The sequence below is a fragment of the Chinchilla lanigera genome, unplaced genomic scaffold, assembly GCF_000276665.1.
Source record: "Chinchilla lanigera isolate Chin_1 unplaced genomic scaffold, ChiLan1.0 scaffold00034, whole genome shotgun sequence".
Taxonomy (NCBI): domain Eukaryota; kingdom Metazoa; phylum Chordata; class Mammalia; order Rodentia; family Chinchillidae; genus Chinchilla; species Chinchilla lanigera.
In genome coordinates this window covers 14,953,536-14,978,537 of record NW_004955435.1, presented here as the reverse complement: position 1 = coordinate 14,978,537, position 25,002 = coordinate 14,953,536, and the positions used below count along the sequence as shown (strand labels likewise).

Below are 25,002 nucleotides of genomic sequence, written 5' to 3'. Positions count from 1 at the left end.
CCGTGGCTCCCATCCCTGGCATTTTGTGGACGCACAGACAGGCAGAGGGGTGGGAAGGCTCTGCAGTGGTGTTAATGGATAAACTCAGCCCCACTAAAATTTTAACACATTTACATGAGCAAAGATTCATAAATTGGGCAGCACTGGACATTAAATGTTCAACACTACACTGAAAGAGGAAAGGATTGGGAGATTTTTATAAAGTATTTGTGAAAGCAAGACAAAGAAAATGTATTTGATTTAAAATTCCTAATTAGAGGTAAATTTGGTGGTTTCTGATTAGTTGAGCTTGAGTGGTGTTTCACCCTTTATACTGGGTCAGGTTTCAATTTGATTATGTAGATGCTGAAACCATTTCAGCCTGATGGCCTCCCATTAATTTTTTCTTTATTAACCCAGGACCCTCATGCTGAGCTACATCCCTAGCCCTTTAAAAAGAAATATTTTTCTTTTTAATTTTGAGATAGACCCTCATTAAGTCACTAAGCTGGCTGGGGACATCTCCAATTTGCAACCCTCCTGCTTCAGCCTTCCAGAGTGCTAGATTATACCCAGCTCTAATTAATCCTTTTTTAAGAGGGGAAAAAGGGAGAAGGTTGCTGATACATCCTGATTAGAGGCTATTGGCATGGGGATGCTATAGGGAGGGATTGATGTGATTGGCTGAGGGTCTACATCTAGATGATCCTCAGTTGGAAGTGGGAACAAAAACTAGGGAAACTCATTTATTAACCGAGTGTTGGCTATTTGGGGATGATTGTTACAGAGATTATTGTTTGGCCTCTTGATCTGTACTGGAGATAATCTGACTACAAATCTGACTGACCGCAGGCTGGTTTACTGTTTATTGTAGATTAGTGGTTGGTTTCCTGATCAAGTTGCTGCAAGCTGTGGGTCAGAATTCTGTTTTTATATGCAGTCTGGCCATGGTCCCTGTGCATATTAAGTTTCTTAAGAACTAAGTGCACGTTTTCTAGAGAAACTCTGCCTTTAGATATAATAGCAAAGAAGGATAGGATAAGAAAGCTTGTGCTGCATTTTGCCCCAACACTCAGATGACATGGCGTATGCCTCACTGTAAACTCTGAAGTAGACTACAGTTTCACAATAGTTTTACAAATGAATAAACAAGCAATGCGAACAGGGTTTTTTTTAGTTGTCCTTCTAAGCCACCTCCACCTACATCTTCCTGATTTAGCCTCAGATTATGGTGGCTTTAATGGTTCTGTGAACATAAGTCCCTTAAACTTCTGAGCCTCATTTTCCCTTATCTGTAAAATGAAACTAATAACACTCATATCAAAGATATTTTTGTTTTTTGCAGAAAATTTCAAACATAAGAAGTAAAGTGACAGGACAATGACCCCTATTATTCTCCTGTAATAATTATTAATTTATGGTCTAACTTGTGTCTTTTATGCTCACACCCACTTGCCCTACCCTGGGTTTTCTTGAGATTCTGGGCCTTAAATGCTTTAATCTTTAAACATTTTAGTTTGTATTTATAAATGATGTTTTAAACGTTATAATTGTTTTATTCTTAGTACCCTTCTTATCTTCCTATCTAAGTAGAGTGCAAATTAATTCTACCCGTAAGAGGGAGCAGTGTAACTAATAATATCAAGTAATACTCAAGGTGCTCGTAGACAGATCATTCATTGTCTGTAAACTGACCCTCTCATGTCCTTTAGAATGTTACTTTTCCACATTTTGGGCATTCTGCTGATACCTATCTGTATAGTCCATTTCTGTTTCTGCTGGAATTTTATTTGATTGCATGGTACCATCTCTAACCAGGCTGAGTGTTTGTTTTACATGCAGCACTGATGAAGATAAAAACTGCTTTTAACAAAATATAACAAAATATGTTCAGACAATTATCCTTTATTATCTCTATGGGTCAGGAATCCAGGGGCTTCCTGGCTAGCTGGTTTATGTTCGTGGTCCCTCTTGAGGCTGCCAGATCTACTGTCATCTGAAGGCTTGGTTATGGCCAGAAGATCAACTCTAAATGTGACTCTCACATGTCTGGAAATTTTACATTGGCAAGTTGGCTCCTTCCCACTGGGCCTCTCCATAGACTGAGAATTCTTACAAGATGGTGGCTGACTTCCTTAAGAAGAAGAAGTACAAAAGACTAAGGTGGAAGCTGCACACCTTTCTTGATCTAGCTTCTGAAGAGACACACCATCGCCTCTGCCATATCTTGTTGATCACACAGGCCAGCTCTGATTCAGCTTCAGAGAGAACCCATATATGGCACATATATCAGAAGCCATTTTGAAGGCTGGCTCTGACAATACTAATATCACATCTAAAACTGCTCTTCCCCCTCCTTCTCCTCTTTCTCCCTCCTCCTTGCCCTCCTCTTCCTTTTTTTTTTTTTTTTTTTTCCCGGTACTGAAGCTTGAACCCAGAGCCTCTGTACTCAGCTACATTTTTCATTTCAGACAGGGTCTCACTAAGTTGCTAAATTGCCTAGGCTGGGCTCAAAACTGTGATCCTTCTGCATCAGCTTCCCAGTGTGCTGGGATTATAGGCATGTGCCACCATACCTGCCTAATAATTATTTTTTAATAATATCAACTGTCTAGTCATTGTTCAAATGTTCTGAATTGTTTGCTTTGATTACTGTCCAGATAGGCAATTTGTCATTATATCTTTCTTAACTCACTTTAAATGTCTAGATTCTTCTTTCCTTCCTTCTTCTCTTCCATGGAATTTATTTGTTGCATTCATGGAGGTTTTCAATGAGTAAATGAAATAGTGTATATGTCTTTTCTTGTTGCTGAGACAAAATACCCAACATGCAAAGTTAAAGGAGAAAGGTTTACTTTGGCTCACAGTTTGTAGAGGTTTCAGTTCATACTCAGCTGTCTCCAAAGCAGGGTGGCATGGCAGAGGGGCATCACAGAGGAGAAACAGTTCAAGGCAAAGCATGGCAACCTGGAGGCAGCAAAGCAGTGAAGTAGCAAAAGAGCTTCTTTCTTCTGTCCCTTTACATTCCATCCAAGATACCCACACTGAGGGTGGGGCACCCTTAATCCCATTATAACACCCTAATCTAGCCACATTCAAAACTCCCCACATATTACCACATGAGGCTTTGGGCGGACATCTAGTTACAAACTGTAACAGTATGTACAGGATGCAAACTTGTTGTTGGCCCGTATGGTGAATTTATATGAGCTGAGGAAGGCTCTCCTCTCTCAACAAAGGATCAAGCTGGGCCTGGTGGCACTTGCCTGTAATCTTTGCACTCAGGAGACTGAGGCATGAGGATTACTATAAATTTGAGGACAGCCTGGATGGCATAGTGAGACCCTGCTGAGAGAGAGAGAGAGAGAGAGAGAGAGAGAGAGAGAGAGAGAGAGAGAGGAGAGAGAAGAGAAATAGAGGAGAAGACAGAGAAGTTGGTATTGCAAAATCTAGAAAACCATCCACATCTGGCCTTTGATAGAAGTGCTAGCTCTGGGGTGTGATAAGTGATACTCAGTTTAAAGTTTTAAAAATTAAGGTAGTTCAGTAATTCAAACTTCTAATAATACTGGTCAGAACATACGAGTCTCATTAGGAGTCAGAAGCTGCTGCCATCCCTGCTGCTGCATGGATAGACATCCTTGACTTGCCCAAATTTTACCCAGGAAAGCTTTCCAGAAGTCTGGACTCTCCAGCTTTGGCTGGAGACACTCAGATACCTTCACTTCCACCTGTTCATGTGCTCCAGATTCCGGGCATATATGCCATGGAAAGCTGGCAGGCACCACCACCCACACACTCCCAAGGTGGGAGTGAGGTTGGTTAAGACACACTGTATTTGTTGGAATTCCTCCTGCCTAAGTAGGACTTGGGCTGCCAAGAGTAGTGGAGGAAAAAGAAGACTGACCTCTGGTAACACTCAGTCCACTTAGGTAAGACAGTGCAGAGTTGCACAGTGACTGCATGTCAGTGATGATGATAACAACGATGATGATGATAAGAGTGTGTGTGTGTGTGTGTGTGTGTGTGTGTGTGTGTTCTTCTGAGTGTCAGAGTGGGTTTCTCTAGGTGGTAGTCTGCACTGTTGAGATAGCTACTGGAATCCCATATTTTCTCAGTTCTCCATAAATAAATTTATGTTCATGAATGACATCCAGCTGATGAGGTACCATTGTGCTGTGTGCAAGTTGGATAGCTATACGCTATAGTACTGCTTGGTATAATCAGTTGTTCCCCTTTTTCACTGTTCTCTCCAGAAAACATAGAGCTATCTCCAGCTCAAACATATCTGTTTCTCTTAAACAGATTCAGGATTCCTGAGCTCCGTGGGTTTTTTAAATCATTACGGTTGAAGGCTCACTTCCTTCCAGTCATGAGGCTGTTCATTCTGCTCTCTCTGACCCTCTTCTCAGGTAAGATGTGGAGAAAGATCTCTGCCCTTCAAGCCGTGGCCTTTTCAAAGACCTTACATGTTCTTTTCCTTTCCTATTTGGAGGACCTGCCTATTAACTCAAGCACCTAAGCAGCTGGATGGGAGCACACATGGAGAGCCTCATTAGTTCTTGTTCTCACCTGTGTAAGAGGGTTGTGGCAAACTGGAAACCCTTGGGGAAAATGAGGGCTGTATATTTTCTCTTTCAGTTTAGCCAAATTTCCTTTCCTCTCTCCTTTCTTTCCTTGAGAATGTAAATACACTGCTTCCCTCTTTTTACCCATGCCTGACACCACAGATGGGATCAAAGACCAGCCTGGTCCTAACTCCGTCGCCCCTCAGTTCTGCTACCTTTAGAGTTACTGCTCCTCTTTCCCAGTCACATCTGTGCCTGTAAACTAAGGGTCACACTCTTCCTTGTGGAGTTGTGATGGGACAAATGAAATCTAGGATGTGAACCTCCTCTTTTTGTGGGATGGCCTCTTCATCTGAGGCAGCATTTACCTGGGTGAGGATGTTTGGGTGTCAGCAGCCAACGCTGCTGTCTCCAAACTTCTGAAAGGCTGCAAGGGATGTGCTCTGCCTCCTCATCTCTTCTCCTTGGCCATTTCCCCAGCACAGTCAGGCTGGACATTGGGCACATGACTTCCTCACTACAATATCTTGACATGACAGAAGTATGTATGCTGGGCTCACGTGGAGGTGTTATGGTTGATACATTGTGTCAACTTGGGGAGTCTAGAGGTTTGGCTAAGTGACTCAGCAGGAAGCCAGGGTGCTTACTTTGTATACATCCTGAGCCTGTGGAAGAGGAGGGCATGGAGATTATGTGAGAGTTGCAGTCCCCTTAGGTGGGGGTAGCCAGTTTACAATGTAAGGGAGGGGAAGAGGCTGCTTGCCGCCATTCACCCTTTTGCTCTGGCTGCTTTGCTGTTCTGCTGCCAGTCTGCCCTTTGCTCTTGTTGCTTTGTTATCTTCTGCCTCAGAGCAAACCAAGTATGGACTGAAACCTCCACAAACTGTAAGCTAAATAAACCTTTCCTTCCTTCATTTTGGGCGTTGGGTACTTTGTCTCAGCAACGAGAGAAAAGTAACCAAGACTGGAGGAAATACTAAATTCTTAGCTCCTGAAGACAGAACTGGATTTCCTCTGTTTCCAGCCCTTATGCAGCCAGCAGAAACATCCAAACCTTTCTCCTTCTTTTTGAGCCAGGGACTGGGAGAGAGGAAAAGTGGATCTTCTGGCAGTAAGCCTCAGGGTTTTCAATGCTCCATGTTAAGCAATGATGACAGCCTGCTTTTTTCACATACTGTCAGGCCAGGGGAAAAGAGTTCTCTGGGGTTACTGTAGTTTTCTCATCCTGCTATAACAAAATACCAGTCTGCATAGCTTAAATAATGGAAACTTATAATTAATTACCTATAGAGGATAGGAACAGTAGTTTGATTAAAAGAATAACTGTGTGTGTGTGTGTGTGTGTGTGTGTGTGTGTGTGTGTGTTTTCACAGATGCCATGGTCATGGACAAAAAGGTCAAGGAAAGCTTTGTGCTGGACACAGCTTCTGCCACCTGCAACTATGATGCCCACTATAAGTATCATACCAAGTATTGGTGCCGGGGCTATTTCCGGAACTACTGCAATGTCATTGCCTTCACCCCCAACAGCACTGACCGTGTTGTCTTGAAGGACACAGGAAACCAACTCATTGTCACAGTATCCTGCCTGACCAAGGAGGATTCAGGCTGGTACTGGTGTGGCATCCAGAGGAACTTTGCCAGGGATGACATGGATTTTACAGAGTTGATTGTTACTGACCACAGAGAAGCCCCAGTCTTACCTGAGAAAGGTAAAGAGGTTGTCAGGGATCTATCTGAGTAAGCTATGGTAGTGCGTGCTTGTCAGTGTCATAAAAACTCACTGATGCTAGTGAGCACTGTATTAGTCACTTTTTCATAATGGAGACAAAAATACCAGACCCTGGATTGGGGATATAGCTCAGTGCACAGCACCTGCCTGGCAATCATGAGTTTGGTTCCTGGTACCCCCCCAAACCCCAAAAAACAAACAACAAAAACCAAAAACCAAAAACCAGACATGCACACTTAAGGAAGGATAGGTTTATTTGGCTCGTGGTGTCAGAGGGTGCAGTCCATAGTTGGCTGGCTCCATGGCACACATGGCAAGGTGGAAGAGCATGATGGAGTAAATCTGCTCAGTTGGTAGGGGCCAGGAAACAGCCCAAGAATGGCTCCAGAGAGGAAGGGGCAGGGGACCAGATACAGTAGCTAAAACTATGTCTTGGGATTTACTATCCCAAGCTGATTAAGTTGACACAATGTACCTTAACCATCACATTGTACCCATTGTCCATATGACACCCAAATATATCTCATTAAACCATATTTAATCTTCAAATAAATGTAACAAGTTTAAAAGTCTGCCTAATATGTTACAACTATCCTGTGTACAACTGAGAATGCAATAATCCCTTCTCCAAAGTCTCAACAGTTCTAGCATTTTTCAAACCTCCAAGTCAAAGTCTCTCTTTTTTTTTTAAAGAATTATTATGTTTTGTGTGTGTGTTTTTGAGACAAGGTCTCACTGTGCAGTTCAGGCTGGTCTTGAGCTCACTCAGTAGCCCAGGCTGGTCTTGAACTTGCAACGATCCTCCTACCTCATCCTCCTGACTGCTGGGATCACAGGTATGCACCACTACACCTAGATCAGAGTCTCTTCTGAGACTCAAAGGAAACTCCTAGCTGTGAACCTCTGTAAAAACCAAAACCGTGTTACATAATCCCACATTTACATAATGGCCCATTATAAACATTTCTATTCCAAATGGGAGGAATAGGGTTACAGAAGAGAACTGGACCCAAACAAGATCAAAACCCACCAGACATTAAGTTCTTTAGCTCTGTATCAGGTATCTGGGGCACATTATGGTGAAATGTGAGTTGCAGAGGGCTTTGCTAGTTGCATCTCACATGGCCTCTCTCTTGGGCTGACTCAACTCTCTGCCTGTGGCTTTCCTCAGCAGGTGTTCCACATTCTTGGTATCTCTGACGTCCTGGGATCTCTACTGCACCTTTGGCTTCATTTTCATAGCTTCATGCACTCCTCTGTTGGAGGTCCTTTCCTGGCCTCCCAGACCTTTCTTTAAAATCTGAGTGGAAGCCCTTTTAACCATACAACTCTATTATGCATGTTGGTAAAACCAGCATCATGTGGATGATGCCAAAGTCTACTGTCAGTGGGAGCAGTAGCCAGGTGCCCTTTGACCATGGCTGCAGAATCCTCTAAGTGACTGTGCATCTGAGCATGGTGAAATGAATCTCTGAGAACCAATTCCTTACAAGGGCCTTCTTAAGCAGAGGGTCCAGGGCCTCTCTTCTCAGATGAAAGATATAATGTTGGTACCCTTGAGCCTGTGATGAGTAAGGCATTTCTGATTCTGAGATGCTCCCAATGTATCTTTGTGTTCCTATACCAAGTTCTTGTTTTCTTTTTAGTGGCACTAATCTCTTTGGCAATCACACTTCCTTTGGCCCTAACTTTACATGTGGTTTCTTTTGGACCAAACATTTAAGTTTTTCAAATTTTTCTCTTCTGCTCCTTGCCCCCAGTTCTCAAAATAAATCTAGCTAAAAGTAGCCAGGAGTACCCATGCCACAGCCTGAATGTTGGGCTGTATTGAAATTTCCCCCACCAGATAATTAATTCACTGTTCTTACTCTTAGCTTCCCAGAATCTCAGGACATGGGCAAAATGTCAACTTTTTTGCTGGAGTATAAACATGTAGCCTTTATTCCAATTGTTGGTGAAGTCCTTGTTTCTAACTAAAAAATCTCAGAGAATGCCTTTACGGTCCACATTCCTATCAGCATTCTGGTCTTCTGAGTCCTGACCAGAACCACCTACCAGGCTAGTCTTATTGTATACCTGGGCTTCTCTAGCTGACATCTCCAAACTTTTTCAAACTCCTGCAAACAAGTTCCAAGGCTTCTAAACCATATTATAAGACATAGTCACAAAAACAAGCCCACTTCTGGTACCAATTTTCTGTTACTTTCCTGTTGCTCAGATAAAAAACCTAACACTCACACTTAGAGGAAGATAGGCTTAGTTTGGCTTGTGATTTCAGAAGATCCAGTACACAGTTGGTTGGCTCCAAGGCAGAAATGGCATGCCAAAAGGGCACAGCAGAGTAAAACTGCTCAATTCTTGATGGCCAGGAAACAGAGCAAGGAAACAGTGCTGAAGGTGAGGGTACAAGAGACTAGATACAATACCCAAGGCTCTGCTTCCATGATCCAGCCAGACACACCCAGAAGTGTGCTTTATAAATCCTCTTTGTTACTCCCAAGCCAATCAAGTTGACTCATTTAAGTTTAAACAGCACAAGCACTGATTCAGCCTTCCCCTAGGTTCTTTGGGGCCACCGGTATCTTCCTCCCTCCAAGGTAGAGTGGACATTAATGGTATTGGCTGGGCATTACTTGGCATTTGGGGGGTGAAAGAGGGTGTCTGCGATTTTGGGCACTCTTGACATTTCCCTTTCCTCGCATTGGTATTGGAAGAGGCCAGTGGGGTCTGATGTTTGGAAAGGTTTTGATGTTATGAAATCTCAGCCTTGAAGGTCTAGAATCTTCTTTTTTTTTGGCATTTTGAGACAGGGTCTCACTATGTAGCCCAGGCTGGCCTCCAACTCATGACGATCACCCTGCCTTAGCCTCCTGAGTGCTGGGATTAGAGGTGTGTGCCACAACACCTGGCTAAGGTCTAGAATCTTGAAGATTAACTTCTTGAGACTTGAGCAAGGACAATAAAATGACCCCGGAAACTTATCAACATGAATAATTTGATAATTTACATAGATAAATGTCATGGTCAAACCAGCCAGCATTCACTCTTACTTGTAGGAACACAGTCAACACCAGAAGGCCACAGTGGATGTTGGGGAATTGCAGCCCATAGGAAGGAGGCAGGCTGATTCCCACCAGAGACAAGGCGTGAGACCTCCAGATGTTCCTTCTGCTGAATGCTGGAAACAACCTTTTGTGCCAGGAAGCCTGCCTTTTAGGCTCTAGTTTATGGAAGGCACCACCTTTCTCGCTCTTTTCCTGTAGCTTTTCTTTGTTTCCATTTCTAGAAGGGAGATCTTTTGCTGTCACAATCTGGAGCACAATGCCAATAGGAAAACAAACCAAAGCACTCAAGGGGGAACTGTGGGAAGTCTCCGTCCCACAGCTACACCGTGTGCTGGGTGGAGAGACTTGTTCACATCTGACCAGCTGGCAATGGATTCAGCAAGCATTTCACTGAGTGTGTAACATCACACGTACAGTGGTGTTTTTATTTTGCATGCTTCTGCCTTTTGTAGTCTGCCTGAATTTTAGACTCAGGATAAGAGCAGTCCCACCTGAACTCCCCAACTAAAACTTGTGCTCCTTAGTTTAAATGAAACACAAATCTTTCCCAAGTCTTATCAAAGGAGATAAGGGTGGCCATGAGGAGACTTTGCCCATTGGTTTAAGTGGCTGTCAGAAGCACAATGCAGCAATCATGTCACCTATGACACATTCCTTATGCAAGGACTAGCTATCTGGCACATCAGGCAACCCTTCCTATGGGAATGGCCCACAGCATGGGACTCTAACCAAGGACTACTTCTAGTCTGTGTGGATCTTTGTGCAAATTTGGAAAATAGGCCTCTTATGAGTGCATGGAACCCAATGGCAGGGTGCATGGCTTGGCAATGCAGTAGGAAGGCAAAGGAAGGCCCAACTGTGGGCCTTACTCACTCTCAACAAATCCTTTCTGATTCAGATTCATCAGTCAACAAGAACATAAGCTGCAGGGCTTCCGAAGTCTTCCCCAAGGTGGATCTTGCCAGGTCAGTATAATTATAGAAAACAGATCAGTCTGGTAGGGGAGGGTTAGAAGAGTGGTGGGTGGGGCCCCAACAATACAATACTATGATTAATTTCATCAATTGATTTTCAACTGCTTGTTGCTTTTCCACCTGAACTACATACCCCTAATGTGACTATCTTATCTTTCAAAATAATATGGCTTAGGGCTCTTGTTTGTAATCAACAGAAACAGCCTTTGGCTCCTTTAATTAGAAGGGGGCATTTATTATGAGGCGAGAGAAGTGCTCAAATGCACAGGCAGGGATCTTGCCATCCCGGAAATTATCAGAGCATTATTAGGACTTTATGTCCTTTTAAAAAAATCTCCTTTTCTAGTTTGCTACCTTCTCCTTTATGTATGTTTGCTTCCTTTTCTGTGTACATTTATATTTTTCTGTTCTTCTCTTTCTTTTTTCTTTCTTTCTTTCTCTTTTACTTCCTTTGCTTCCTTCTTTTCCTCCTCCTCCTCCTCTTTCTTCTACCACACTCCAAAAGAGGAATCCATTCATAAAGGTATACATTAATAATTACCAAATTTATTTGTCCCCATTCAAAAGATTGGCCAGTCAGACTCTACTTTCCTATTCCCACCCTCTGAGGAAAAGGCTTATTGATCCAGCTTGACCTGATGACCACCAGGCCCAGAAGACAGGGTCATTGTAATAGAATACGGTGGCCAGGAACTGCTGTAACCTGCTTGGGAGCAGTAGTGTGCGGATCTCAGAGCAGAGAACTGAAGCAGAGGACCAAAAGGCAGTTCCTTTCAAGGAACATGACATCAATTGTACTTTCTTCCAGAGTGTTCATTCTGATCATTTGCTTAATGATGACTGGTTTTGGGATCGTCTTTATAATCATTCATTTGTCCAGAAGAACGAGAAGGCAAGCAATAGAAGAGGTAAGTGGCTGTTTGTGGGGGAGGGGTAGTCAGGAATTAGAAAAAATGAAAGAGGTCAAGGGGCAGCTTTCAAATAAGTAAATGCCACCCTCCTCTTATTGCCTGGCCATGTGGAGACCAAGACAGCCAGCCCATGGCTAGAAATCATACCTATTTCATGGTGACAAAGGCATCGTGAGAGGAGACAGAGACAGCACTGTCACCTCTGAAGTAGAGATGTGTGCTCACAGGTAGGAGCAGAGTCCAAAGCCAGTCACATGACTGGTTCCACTTCTGGAGGGCCGCCTGCCTTCCCCACACAAATTTAAGGTAGCCTTACTCCCTGATGGAAACTTGTTATTTGCTGTGAGAGACTGGGTCCTCCTATTCAGAGCCTTGAGGAGAGTCGGAGTGGGAGAGGATGGATCTAGGGGGTTTAGCCTTAACCTTTAGGAAGGAAGGAGGCCCTTCAGCTTTGCCTCCTTTTTCCCTTGGCTATAGGTAAAGGTCTAGTGAGAAGACCTCGAACCATCCAAAGTTTTCCTGTGACCCCCACACCCTTGGTAAGTTCCCTCCTCTACTTGCCTGTCCTGAGTTCTGTACCCCACAGCCACTTGATCTTTAGGTCTCCCCTTTCCTATAAAGAGAAGCCACTGCGTGACTCGTATACCTTTCCCTTTGAGGCAGCATCCGAGACATGAGGGCTGGTCTTAACATCTGGAAAGTCCTCTGTGCCACCATGTGGCAGTTCGGCTGAGCTCTGAAGTGTTACACAGAGCAGAACAACAACAGACGCAAGGGACACTGTTCGGCCAATAGTTTTTTTCTTTTCTGTTTGTGCTCAGAAATCAAAGAAACATGTTAGACAATGAAGAGACAGTTGGCATAATTACAAAATAGATTCCAGTCTCTTCTGAGTATAAAATTTAGATAAAATTTAGAAATACCTGTTAGTGAAACACAAAGGTCTGCAGCTGGAAGCTAAAATGCAAAACTGAGGCTTTGACTGAGGCTTTAAACTCTCATACTTGCGCTGGAATTGTTCGGCCTTGTAGCAAACCAGGACCCCTAAGAGAGCAAAGTAGGAGCTCCCACGGCATTGCTGGCCTGTTGTCCTCTAGGAGCTTTGGGGACTGTGCAGGTGGGGGCTGAGGTCAAAGTAACACTTTCCTCAGATTTGCCAGAGACCACTCTCTCTAGAACACAATCATGTGTTTCCACCATATGTTTCTATTACAGTTTTCCAAAAACCACTGTCACTTTTTAAAAGCATGGGCTTAGGCAACGTTTTACTTTTTTGAGCTGCTTTCTTTTCTATAAATTGAAGACTCCATTTCCGTACTCTCTAGCATCATTCATTCATTCAACAAACTAAGACTATGCTAGATGCTGGGAATACAAAGCCACACAAAACAAATAGCATCTGTCTTTATGGAGCTTAGGGTGTAACATAGGATGAAGACCAGCTACCATACATATACACAAATGTAAAATTGTCAGAGTAAGGAAAGGAGAGACATGGTGTTATAATCAAACTCTATTCTTTTTTGGTGAGGCCTGCTTCCTCACAAGCGAGTGAAAGATGGCAGCCTGAACCAAGTTTCTTTCTAGTTTTGAAATTCTTGGTTTCTGAAGAAGTCCAGTGAGTAGCACTTATATCAAAATTTGAGAGGTGAATGCAAGCCCAATGTACTTAGACTTTTCTATTGATGATGAGCTTTGCAGTAATGATGTAGGATTTTAGCCTCAAAAACAAACCTTAATGTTTAGTCCTTACAAAGTCCCCATGAGAAAACTTGTATCTTTTGCTGAAGAAATAGTTAAGTTGGCCACAGATCTCAATTCAATTTTTTTTCTACTCCCCAACAAAACAGGCAACTCTTTGAAGCCCCTTCCACATATCCTGACTCCAACAAAAGAAAGTCTCGTATTGAACAGATATGACTGAAGATTGTTTTTATTTAGTTCATAAATAAAGTTCTGATGATACATATGATGACTGTGACAACTGGCCCACATATTTGAAGTGGATCCTGGTCTCTCAGGCTTTTTGAAGAACTCTCTAACCGTACCAGCAATTGTCTGCAGCCAGGTAACCTTGTAGCCAGAGGGGCAATGGTAGCCCACACTCCTCGAAGCTGCAGTCATATAGCAGCTGCAGTCATATCCAGACCTTCCTTCTCATGCATTTGATTAGCCAGAAATGAAAAAGAGAAGCAGAATATTAGTCAGGGAGCCAAGAGGTCACTGACCAGTGTCAAATGAACTGCCCAGTCCAACTTCCCCTAGTGTATCGTTGGAAACATATTGCTCGAAAAGTTCCTTAATTTTTCTGAACTTGTTTTTGAATTGGTATTAATGTTTCCCAAAGGAAGAGAGACAGAGTAAACCTGACATTCTTAGATTCTCTTGGTGAAAAAATTGTAGGCCATTAGTCACATCCTTAATGGGAAACTGCCAAGAGAATGAGTAGATGCTGCTTCTGATCAATGAGAAACCAAGGGATGATAAGAGACATGCCAATTCCAATCGAAAACACAAGCAAGACCAAGATGTTGGAGCCATGGTGCATGTGAAGTTATACTGTCATCAGTGCCAGAATTCCCAGTATTCTCAACTCTCGCCTGCCTATAGCACCCTCTCTTCCCATAGAATAGTGTTCTATGGGAATTCTGGAAATTCTCAGCCTTCTACATCACCGTCTCCACAGAACCCTGCACTTCAAGGTGCCATGGTCCCTTCTAATGCAGTGCTGAACAGGCTAAGTCCTCAGAACACTCAAGTCATCCCCTCATGTGAGCAGGACTTTGCTGTTGATATGATTCTGCACATGCCCTGTGTGATTATGGCCAGGCTTTCAGTCTTTCAGTAGTGCAGTTCCTTCAGCCTCTACCCTGACTTCTCTCTCCATAAGTAGGGAGCTCACAGCCCCTTAGCAGGCTGATGGGAAAGAGTGAAGGTATGGATAGCCTATCTGTGTGTTACCACATGGCTGCTCTCCCTGCCACAGTCTCAAATCAAATATCAAAAGTGCTTTTTCCTTTCGACCAAAAACAGCCCCAATTCTTCTGTGTGGACATGTATTAAATAGCATGGAGTCCATTCAGATATCCTGTGGTACAAGGTGAGATGGCAGATATAGGTCTTACATGATGGATAAAGACGTCTTCAGATGTATCGATTGATGTACTGGAGAATTATTTCCGCTAGGAAGCATTCAGGTTTCCTGTGATTCCATGATCTAGGATTCAAGAGCCTTTTTTCTTCCCTTGTCCAATAAAGACGTTCTGAATCTGTGGTTAGTTATTTAATCATTTTACTCCTCACTAACACTGACCGCACACCAATTCTCATGATAGGGAGAAAAAATACAGGATTTTATTCAGAGCTCTACTGTTAAGAATGGGAAGCTTCAGGAAACAGAAGGAAGAACAATTTAATATTTCCTGTAAAGTTGATTGCCCTAGGACAATGTACACTTCTGCTTGAGTGGCTATGGTTATAAGATGCTGGCCTGAAATGGAAAGATGATGCGGCTTCTAGCGTCTAGGTTGTCAGAATTGTTTGGTGTTGGCAATCCTGTCAACCTAGCACAGCTGAGTGGTTTCCCTGTGTGTGCTTCCTACAGTCAGCCAGTTGCTGAGGACCATTCTTGGGACTCCGCTGCCCTCCTGGGGTGGTTGCTTTGTTTGTGCCATGGCCTCTTCACAGGACCTTTTCCCTAAGTTGGTCTTTCTCCTGGACCTGTTCACTCCTACAGAGAACCTGGTCCTTTATCAAACCTTTTCCCCTGGCTTTTCCTTTAAATCCAGGTCCAGAAGCTACTGCTCTGTTGAAGAAGAAATATATTTTCTCTATTACATCTCCTGACTTTGCCTTTCTTGTCTTCCTGCCATTGTAAGTGTCATGGGGCTGTTTGGTGTACAGGCAAGATACGAAGAATTTGAAGCCAGAGAACACGATCTAAATTTTAGCTGTACCTCTTCACGATGGGTGACATTTGGTGAATTACTTCATTTCCTTGAACTTGAATATCCTCACCTTGATTTTTAAAAATCTTTGATGTATTTTGTTTTATTATTATTTTTTCAGTGCTGAGGATTAAACCCAAGAACTTGTGCATGCTAGACATGTGTTCTACCAGTGAGTGACACCCCAGCTTTAATGGTTTTTTCTTGTTGCTGTTTCTCTTTTTTTTTCATCGAGGTTGGTGGTAGGTGCTTCTCTCCCTCTCCTGTTCACCCTCCTGTGGACAGAGTTCCTTTAGGTAACACTCCTCAGTGACTCCCTCGGGAAGCAGAGTGTCCTGTGTGACCTGTGAGACTCGGAGAGGAACTGGGTGTACATACTTTGACCTTCTTTTTTCAGTCTCTTGGGGGAAGCTTTCAAAGAATATATCTACAAGTCCTTAGAGGCAGGCTGAGCCACCGGACTGGTTGTGAGGAAGGAAGGGGACTTGCTCAGGTCTGTCTGTATCAATTGTGGAGCACAGTTGTGAAGCCCCCTTCTCCGCAGGTACCGTATAAGCTATATTCTCCACTGTCAACCGTATTCACAATAAAGATGATATTTTGTTTTCCATCTGCTGAGTCCTTTTTGTGATTTTAGGATTCAGGTTGGGAATGGGAGGATTAGTGACCTCTGACGATCCTCAACATGATTATAAATGAAGAACTTCAAAGGTTACAAAAAAGGTTTTCCAGGGAAACCATCCTGTTCTTCCTTCCTACCGCTGATCTTCAGTCCCCAGGTACTGAATTCTCCTGGGAGCAATCACTAAGACCATCTTCATTACACTGGAAATTTCCTTTCGTATTTCCTTACGGTCTATTACTCGTCCTTTTACTCCCTTCTATTGATTATTTATTCATGGGCCATTAGCATATTGGTTTACTCAGTCATGCTTGATAAAACAGGTGTTTTTAGTTAGTTGTTGGCCACCCCATATTACCTTTATTTATTATGAATTATTTTTACAGCTTTGCTTAGATTTTTAAATTTATTATTTACATACGAACTTTACACTAAGCTAGCCTCGTGAAAAGTATTCTTACTGATATTTTAGGTGGGGTTGTCTGTATGATAATCTCCTGATATTTTGGGTGGATTAATGTTTAGATTAATCTTGGTTCTCATATGAGTTTGCTACGCATATCTCTTGTGCTACAGGAAGGAGATAGAAACTCTTATTTGAATAGGGCTGTATAAAATGTGAACTTTGCATTTACATGAAAATCTGGCCCTGACTTCTGGCGAGAGTGTCTGGGATAGACTAGTAATGAAGAAGAAGGAGGCAACATTTGTGGAGGGTTTGCCTTTATTTAAAATTCTTGAGGGCGGGGGATTTAGCTTAGTGGTGCAGTTCCTGCCTGGCAAGTGTGAGTTCGTAAGTTCGATTGTTGGTACAAAAAAAAAAATTCTTGGTAGATTATCTTTGGTTGACTCTTCCCTAGTCGGTCAGTGATGCTGGGGAGTACATCTTGTACACGGAGCTCTGTCTCACGCTCTTTAGAAGGGCTCGAGGAAGCCCTCAGGGGCTATCAACTGCCAGTTCATGTGGGAGGCGAGCATTCTGCTCCAGGTTTGATCATGGCTGAGCACTGATTTTCTAAACTGTTGGGTCATATTGCCAGATCACATCTCAACCCAACTCTGACCATAATTTCACATGGGCTGTAGTCCTGAATTTGTAAAAAACAAACAAAAAAAGAGAGAAACTGGCCTCAGGCCTTCCTGGGTGAGTGAGTTCATCACTTGATCTGAGCATATACAACAGGGTCTGTGTGTGCAGAATGGTTTGCAGTCAAGCGATTGCTCTTTTCTTCTGAGGGTTTGAAGGTCATGCTGGCATAGACAAGTGACTCCTTTGGTATGGATGAATGCTTCAGAGAGACAGAAAGGAAGAATGAATAAATGAATTCCATTTGGAGCAAAAGGTGTCTCTAGAAGCAACCTGAAAGCTTTGGTAAGAAGGGAACCAAAGAGACGAGGAGAAATCGTTTAAACAATTAGTTTGCCCAGATTCCAGAAAGCAATAGTATTATTCCAGTCAGTAATGCAGACTACAGAAAGAAATGCCTATAGTAGCGGCCCTCCAGTACCTGGAAACGACATGGTGGACTTACACTGGCAGGAGGATCTGAGTGAGGATCCAGGCCCTGGGGTCTGGGATGACCTGCAACAGGAGCCAGAGAGAAGGGATCTGGATAAGAGATCACCAGTGGGTGCTGGAGGAGAAGAGAGCCTTCCCCTTCAATCCTGGGTTGGGGTTGCGGGGGGGTGGGATGGGAGGGGGAGGCAGGGAGTAAAGCAAGGGAAGGGATTTGGATTCTAGTCTACAGAGCATGTGGGCCAAGCAGGATTTTTCTCCCCTCCTCCTGTTACTTCCTCCTAGCTTTCTCTGACTTCAGTGGCAGAGGGGGCAGGCTTTCCCATTCCCCAGAAACCACTTACACTTTCTGCAGCACTTTAGGATGAAGAAGATAAGGGCTGTCAGCAGCAATGTCAGTAAAACCCCAGCAAAAAAAGCCAAGATCAAGTGTTCCTTGCTGTTCGGGCAGAGAGAGGGAGCAGATGAGCTGCTGGGACTTCTGAAAGCCTTTCCTAGAAGCCAAATGTAGCCTTTCCCATCTGTGGTAAGCCATTGATACAGTGCTCACATTGGTTAGTGGACTTTCATTCCCACCCACTGGTTGCCAAATGTTTGCTTTTGAGTTCTAGACCCATTGAGCCGTCAATGGAAGCTGTGAACTCTGTCCCTATCTCCGATTCACAGATGTCCCAAAGCTTGGGGTTAAGTACACTCCTAAGGGCAAACACTAGTTTAGTTCTTCCACTGTTTCTGGCTCCTTCTCTGCAGAGGTCCCTCCCCAAGTTCCAATATCAAAGCTGTCAATACGAAATTCAGTGCCACGCGGCCCAGGATGAAAGAGATGGTGAATGCTCATTTACTTGGGGTGGCTTCTGGTCACTGGGGCTGCTGTAGAGGCATCTGCAAAAGAACATGGAAGGGATCAGTGAATCTCATGCTACCCTTCCAGCAAAGCATAACCGGTGCTTTCCCCACCCAAACAATCAATGAAGATCGATGGCAGGGCTGCAACTCTACATGGTGAGATAACAGGGGTCCTTTAAAATGAGGATTTGTACTGGAGCTTAAGACAGTCAGCAACACAGATCAAACATCCTTGTGTTCCACAGCTCTGTGTGTCTCTTAGATAAAGAAAACATTGCTTATGTCTCCTCAAAAACTCTAGCACAAAGCTCTGGGAGATGTGTTCCTTCTGACCTATGGGGACTCTCCAGGCCAGGAAGCTGAATCCATGGTGAGGCCAGTGTTTTGACCTCGGAAACTACCCCCCTTTTTTTTTTTTTTTTTTTTTTTTTGCTTGTCTGCAGGTTAGCTATTAACAGTGCCTGGCCAAAAGCCACCACGGTGCTCTTCCTAATGCCTACAGTGCCACAAGGGGAGCAAGCAGGGAAGCAAATTAGATTCTCCTAAACTGCCCAGCTGGTCCACTCCGATTCGGAGGGCCAGGCAGTTCTTTTCTCGGTCCCCTTTTCACTGCTTGTGGCATGAGATTCTGCATCACGGCAAAACCTGATTCTTCCAACTTCAGAGATGCACTGGCCAATGCCATCCCCCTTACAGCTCTGCAGCCCAATTTATTTTTCTTCCAGTTCATTTTAACTTAGCAGGGAGGCAGGTAACAGTTCCTATTCTGAACTCACCAGTGTTGGGTTGACATGTAGAGGAAGCTTTTCCCATGCTGTCTTCCCCTAAGGATAAAAAAAAGAGTCCTCTTAGACAGCATGGAAAGGGAGAGGCAGTTGAGGGGCCTGCAGAGGCAAATCGTAGGTGTTCAAACCCCATCCCTGGTCAGAGACTTTCCCTATGAAATTGCTGCCACTCAACAGCCAGTCCTCAGCTGTTAATGTCCAGAAACTTTGTCTTACCAGAGCACTAAGAACTGAATGATTTCTCTAGAACCAGTGCCACTGACCAACTCACAGACTGATGTATAAACTAGAATGGCATAAGGAATATGATAATGTGACTAGTACATTCTATCTATTGGAACATGTAAGAATATCAATTAAAACTGTAATTTTGCTTGGTAGGCATTGAACTAAAATCTGAGAGAAGATGAATAAATAATTTTAATACTGAGTATCATCCAAGTCTGGTACATCCACCTTACCTTTGCTTGGCAGTGCTGGGTAAACTTTGATACATGATCTTGGAGATCCTTCTTTCAGGCTCCATTAGATATTTCTGTTCACATACTGTCTTTTCAAGAATGCCAATATCCTGGTCTAAACTATGGCTCTCTACTTGTTGTATTAAAGCTCTTATTTCTCCTCATTTATTTTTTAATCAGAAAGTATAAAGTAAAGGCAGAAAAGTAAAATCATCTCAACTCCTACTACTTATTGTTAATATTTTAGTATCTTTCCTTTTAATCAGACTGCATGCATTTTATTAAAGCCCCTTCAGTTACTTTTCCATATAAAAGGTTATATCTTTTTTTTTTAATTGATATGTTATCATATACATTGTCCTATGCCATTAGAAATTTAATGTAACATTTTTAGGAAGACAGGCCTTTCTGTTAGAGGCATCTCTTCATAGCTGCAGGAGATATGCTCCAAATGATCTGCAGATGCCTGAGACTGTGGATAGTATGGACCCTACACAGCATATACTGATATTTCCTACACATACATATCTATGATAAAATTTAATTTATAAATTAGGCATAGAAAGAAATTGACAACTAATAATAAACTAGAACAACTGTATCAATTTGCTGTAATAAAAGCTATTTTAAACACAACCGTTTACTGCAAATATTTCATTTACTATTTTCAGATCACAGTTGACCCTAAGTAATTGAAACTAGGAAGAGAAATTGCAGATTAGGCAGGATGACTGTGTATATGTGCACTCTGCCTTGCTTAACCAGTTCCCTGCTTTTGGATACAAATTTTTTTTTCCATTTATTTAAGTAAACAACAAGAAAACAGATTGTTTTGTGCATACAACTCTGTACATAGCCCTGAGTATTTTTTAGGTGTCTAAAATTTTACTTCATAGTTAGGTAAGCCTTTTTGTTATGGGCATGTGCTACCACACTGGTTGCCAGTGATAAATATTTTTGACTCCACTATTTCTGTTGTATTTTGATGTAATTTATTTAGACAACAAATGCCATCAGTTGTGTTTTAATTGTCCAGCTCACACAAGTTAATTTTCAAGTCTTAGGGCACACGGGAGGGCTGGGAGAAAGATCCCTCACTGCCACGTACCAGTTATGACAGAAGTCAGTGACATTATCAAGTACCTTACAATTTACCAAACATCTTATGTCCTGTGATATATAAGAAAGGTGACAACAGGATAATCTGGTGAAAAGTCTGAGCCATGAGACTCACTCCTTGCAGAGCAATATGCATAAAATATTGGTAAAACATATGCACATCATAATATTATATGTTATATATTTATATATTATATAGAACATAATAATTTTAAACATGGAGACATGTATTTATACTAAGAATATAATATAAACTCACACTAGACCTTAACACTGGGGAGGTGGGAAGTGAGACAGTGGCAGGTTTTTGTTAAATACTCACTTTCACCTCCGTGGTTCTGAATGTACAATCATCCCAAAGAAATGCTGTCAACTAAAAATGTTAGGCTCTCCCACCCCGAAAGACAAAGCAGTCCCACAAAGCCACAGGGAAATAGCTACTTACAAGTCCAGGCCAAGAAAACCAGGAAACATACAGTATTTTTCTGTGAAAATAACAATCCAAATGTTTGACAGAGCAAAAAATTAGAAAAGAAACAGTGCTATACTGTACATACTGTTTTCCCTGACAATGGAGAATATAACTCATTGCCATAGAATCTATCGACTGAATGCAGTCAAACAATCCTTCCCCTTCCCCCACCCAATAAAAAGAAGAAAATGATAGAAAACTCTATTAGGTGATTTTTGTCTTTTGGTGACTGATTATTGGTCAAGATTAAAAGTATGTGGTAAATGTAATTACCTTTCAAGAAGATCTCCGGTCATAAGATGTAGTTGTCAGAGACTGAATTTTTCACTTCTGTTACCGGTCGAATTTTCCAGAAATGATGAAATAAAGATTACTAGAATGGTTGCTGCCACCATCAGGCCATGTGTCACAAAGATGTTGTGAAGGCTGGAAGGTGGACTTCCTCTTTGAGGTCAGTGCTATATTTGAAAAAAATCCTACAAGCAGTGAGAGCTTTTGTACCTTTTGACATATGAACACCAGCTAAGCATACAGGATCAATTCATTTCTAATTAAATGTTTATCATTTACTTTAACCACAATTCCAGAGGTTGTGAAGGTCGCAGATGTATGACACTACCAGTGTCATCAAGGAGATGGAGGGGGATGAGGATGATAAAAATGAAGAGCAATATTGTTACCAGCTACTTACAACAGCAACGCAGATGGTAAGCGGATTTGGTATTGAGATTCCTTCAGAGGAAAAGCAACTCTTATTTCAAAACATTTGAAACATAGTCATAAATATATTCATTGGATGGATGCTATTTGCCATACAGTGAGCTAGGTACCGAGGGTATTTCAGGGACCAGGGCAGAAGTATTAGCCTCACACAGCCTACCCTCTAATTGAAAAGAGGAATGAAAAACAAGTAAACAATAGATTAATGATGTGTTGGGATCCATGAAGGAAAGAATGCCAGCTAGGGAGGAAGTAAGGGAAATGCCTCTGGGTAGGATGAAGGGCTGGGCGAATGAATGCCTCTCACAAGAGCAGGGTTTACACTGACAACCCAGGGTTTACATGAGGAGGGAGCCTGGGAAAAGTTTGAAATTGGAGCGGAGGGAAGAGTTAGTGGATGGAAACAGGGAAGATGTGCAGAGGTGAACAAATCAGGCAAGGCTGCGTGCAGTGGACCCGGAGCTGGTAGCATAGCTGCAACAGACAAAAGAAAGGTTGCAGAAGAAGGGAACTGGGAGAGGGGTGGCCCTGGCTCAAGACTGGTGGCTGGGTGTCAAGCATCGTATCTCTGTAATATCAGCCTGGTTCAGGATTGGGGCATTTGTTAAGGTAGGAGGGATAAACAGTTACATAGATAATTAGAGCAGAATAGTGATGATAGAGGGGTCTTTAAAATTAAGCAAATGTATACAGTTGTGCATTGCTACATTCTGAGAAATGCATTGTTAGTGCATTTCATTGTGTGCACTTACATCGGCCCATGGTATAGAATCTGTGTAGTAGGAATGGGACCCAAAGGAGAAAGCGGTCAGCTTACACCACGAGGAAGGAGGATGGGTGTCAGGAAACCATCTTTGAGGAGATAGTGTTTGAGTTGGGTCTTGAAAGATAAATCACATTTTTCTGAGGCAGGCAGAAGGAAAAATGCTCTATGCAGAAGGACAGCATGAGCAAATGCTTTGTCTGTTAGTCATATTCAGGGAAATTTAAGTATTTTACTGTAGTTGGTGCTACAGAGAATGAAGGTGGGGTGCAGGTGGAGACTGGAAGAGGAATGGGTGGGGAGGAAGTGGAGAACTAGATGAAGACGTTGTATCTGGGGGATGAGTATTGCTGCTCTCTTGTCCGAGCAGCCCACCAGGGTCCTAACTCAGCCCCAATAAATACATTAGAGGCCAAAGTTTAATGAAAGGAAGATACTTTATTTGTAAAGAGGAAAAGGAACGGGGAGAAAGAAGATAGGTAACAACCCTGATAAGGGTACAGGTAAGGCCGGGTATATAGCTCAGTGGTGCACAGCTTGTCTGGCAAATGTGAGGTCCTGAGTTTGACTTCTGGTACCAAAAAAAAAAAAAAAAGTCAGGGTAGGAGGAGGTTCAGAAAGTCAGGGAAGGAGGCTCTGAAAGATGGAGAGTCCCTAGGCACTTTGTTCTCAGCTATTTTAGGGTGGTGGGAGAGGGCCGGGGTAAGGGTGGGGGTGGCAGCTCCTTCCCCTCCACCCAGAACTTGCCATACCTGGGTCTGCCTAACGTCATTTTTTTCTGGTGGTATATGTGCAGCCTGTTTGTCTTTGACTTATTTTTTAAGGCCTTATCTTTGGGGTGGGTGGCTAGCTGATGAAGGGGTGCCTTATTCTTGGTGAGCTTAGAGTTAGGGAGCATGCGCATGTCTATTTACCCTATAATGATACTAGAGTAAATAATATAGTGACTCGAGTGAATACACACGTATACGTGTGTCAGTATACAGATGTAAGTAAATACTGCCTTAAAGCTAGTCCCGTTTCCCCTATATTTTATTGGAGGTGGGGGCGGCTTATCATTTGTGGACTTGGCTTTTTCTATGTCCTGCCTGTCAGCTCCTTTTTTTCTGGTTTCTTAGAACAAGTCCCAAGGCCATTTGGTACCTTTTTTCCTTTCTTTATCCCTGTCTTTGACTTGCTTCCCAGGGGAATTTCTCTAGTTTGTTTTGTTGTTTTCTAAAGTCTGTTTTTAACTCCTAGTCATTATTATCTAGAAGACCGAAGGAGGTCCCTATTTTATTTTGTCACCTACAGATGCCTGTTCCTACAAATAGTGGACCCTAAACCCGCTTTACGTTATATAAACCCGCTGTATGTTATAGGCAATGGAAAGACTGCTGAGAGGAGTAATCAAATCACATTTGGGTTTTAAAAGGGGAGAGTGGTGAGATGCCAGATAATGTATTGCAGAGTTCCAGGGAAGAGATAAAGATGATCTGGACTGATGACAAAGATGATCATGGCCACAGGGAAGAGGTAGGGCAGACAGGAGAGAAGAGCTTGGACTACCTACCAATTTTCTGTATTGTATCCACTCACTAATATTGAAGATATAGAAGAGGGGTGTAGAGTTGGATATGGAGTAATTTTGGACACATTGAGTTTGAAGTGTCTGCGGAACGTTCAGGCAGAAATGTGGAGGGCAGTTGGATGCAAGACTGGGACTCATGAAAGAGATCTAAATTTGTGTGGCAGACAGAATACTCACGCGTAAACTCTTCTCCTTTTGGGACTGAGTATTCCTTGTAGATGGGTAATGCCATGTGGCAAGTTCTTGACAACGGCCTATGAAAGAGTAATGTGTATCCCTTTCAGTTGAAGCATTGAATTCCTGATGCAAGACCTCCTCTGACCTCTTTTTACAGGGCAATTGTGGAGACTTTGTGATGCAGTAAGGTTGACATAGCTCTAACTGGACCACTGAGTCACCATACTGAGGAGTTTCTCTGGAGTCACTTACAGAAGCCTCTTTACGGGCAAAGCAACGCACACATACAATTTCCACACTAAACTACTGAGATTTGAAGAGTTTCTTATCTCAGTCTATCCTATTTAGAGATACAAATTAGGAAGTCATCAGTGTACACAATAGAAGCCCTGGGCATGGATAGGATCCAAGTACAGCATATGGAATGAAAATAAAATTCCTAGGACACAACATGGAGTATTAATACTTAAGGAGGCAGAGAAAGTAGGGTCTGCTAAGGAAACCAAGAAGAAACAGTTAACAGCAGAGAGCATGACCATACTCTATTAGAAGCCAGGGGAGGAAAGGAAAAAAGTGGTTAAAGTGTCAAATGTCTCTCAAAGATGAAGATCAAAAAGCAGCCTGGACTTAGAATTAAAGCTGCTTGTTGTGTAGTAGTGCTAGGGACCTGTCTTTTCATAAGCTGTTCTTTTTGACAATCACCCATCTTTCAGATACCAATTTAAATGTAATTTGTTTTGTAGGCATTTTGTGAATTCCTGTATTAGACCGAGTC

At 42.7% G+C, this 25,002-nt stretch overlaps 2 protein-coding genes across 3 annotated transcripts in view; one reads left to right on the top strand and one right to left on the bottom strand.

Moving 5' to 3' along the window:
- LOC102028794 (adenosine receptor A3) overlaps positions 1-13,201 on the top strand; it is a 20,528-nt gene extending 7,327 nt beyond the window's left edge. The window contains exons 2-7 of the mRNA XM_013516497.1: positions 4,285-4,391; positions 5,921-6,259; positions 10,243-10,309; positions 11,127-11,226; positions 11,707-11,768; positions 13,080-13,201. Coding sequence (XP_013371951.1) covers positions 4,285-4,391; positions 5,921-6,259; positions 10,243-10,309; positions 11,127-11,226; positions 11,707-11,718 — 625 coding nt within the window. The 3' untranslated portion in view covers positions 11,719-11,768; positions 13,080-13,201. The remainder of the gene's footprint in view (positions 1-4,284; positions 4,392-5,920; positions 6,260-10,242; positions 10,310-11,126; positions 11,227-11,706; positions 11,769-13,079) is intronic.
- A 3,329-nt stretch (positions 13,202-16,530) lies between these two features.
- On the bottom strand, positions 16,531-23,051 carry LOC102028461 (chromosome unknown open reading frame, human C1orf162). Of its 2 annotated transcripts, none has more exons than XM_013516499.1 (7): positions 21,271-23,051; positions 20,971-21,010; positions 18,937-18,984; positions 18,157-18,196; positions 17,659-17,753; positions 17,307-17,380; positions 16,531-17,087 (listed from the first exon to the last, which is right to left on the bottom strand). In XM_013516499.1, the coding sequence occupies exons 3-7, from the start codon at positions 18,971-18,973 to the stop codon at positions 16,956-16,958; spliced, it is 378 nt and encodes a 125-aa protein (XP_013371953.1). In that variant the 5' UTR covers positions 18,974-18,984; positions 20,971-21,010; positions 21,271-23,051; the 3' UTR covers positions 16,531-16,955. The 2 variants fall into 2 exon arrangements, with proteins under 2 accessions (XP_013371953.1, XP_013371954.1); XM_013516500.1 differs by having other exon boundaries at positions 16,532-17,087; positions 17,331-17,380; positions 21,271-21,540.
- Between the last annotated feature and the right edge of the window lie 1,951 nt (positions 23,052-25,002).

Coding starts and splice junctions, on each gene's coding strand:
- LOC102028461 (XM_013516499.1), bottom strand. CDS start 18,973: ATGGGAAAAGCTTCCTCTACATGTCAACCCAACACTG. Junction 18,197..18,936: donor TACATGTCAACCCAACACTG/GTGAGTTCAGAA, acceptor GTTCTTTTGCAG/ATGCCTCTACAGCAGCCCCA. Junction 17,088..17,306: donor GTCCACCATGTCGTTTCCAG/GTACTGGAGGGC, acceptor GTCTCTCTGAAG/CATTCATCCATACCAAAGGA.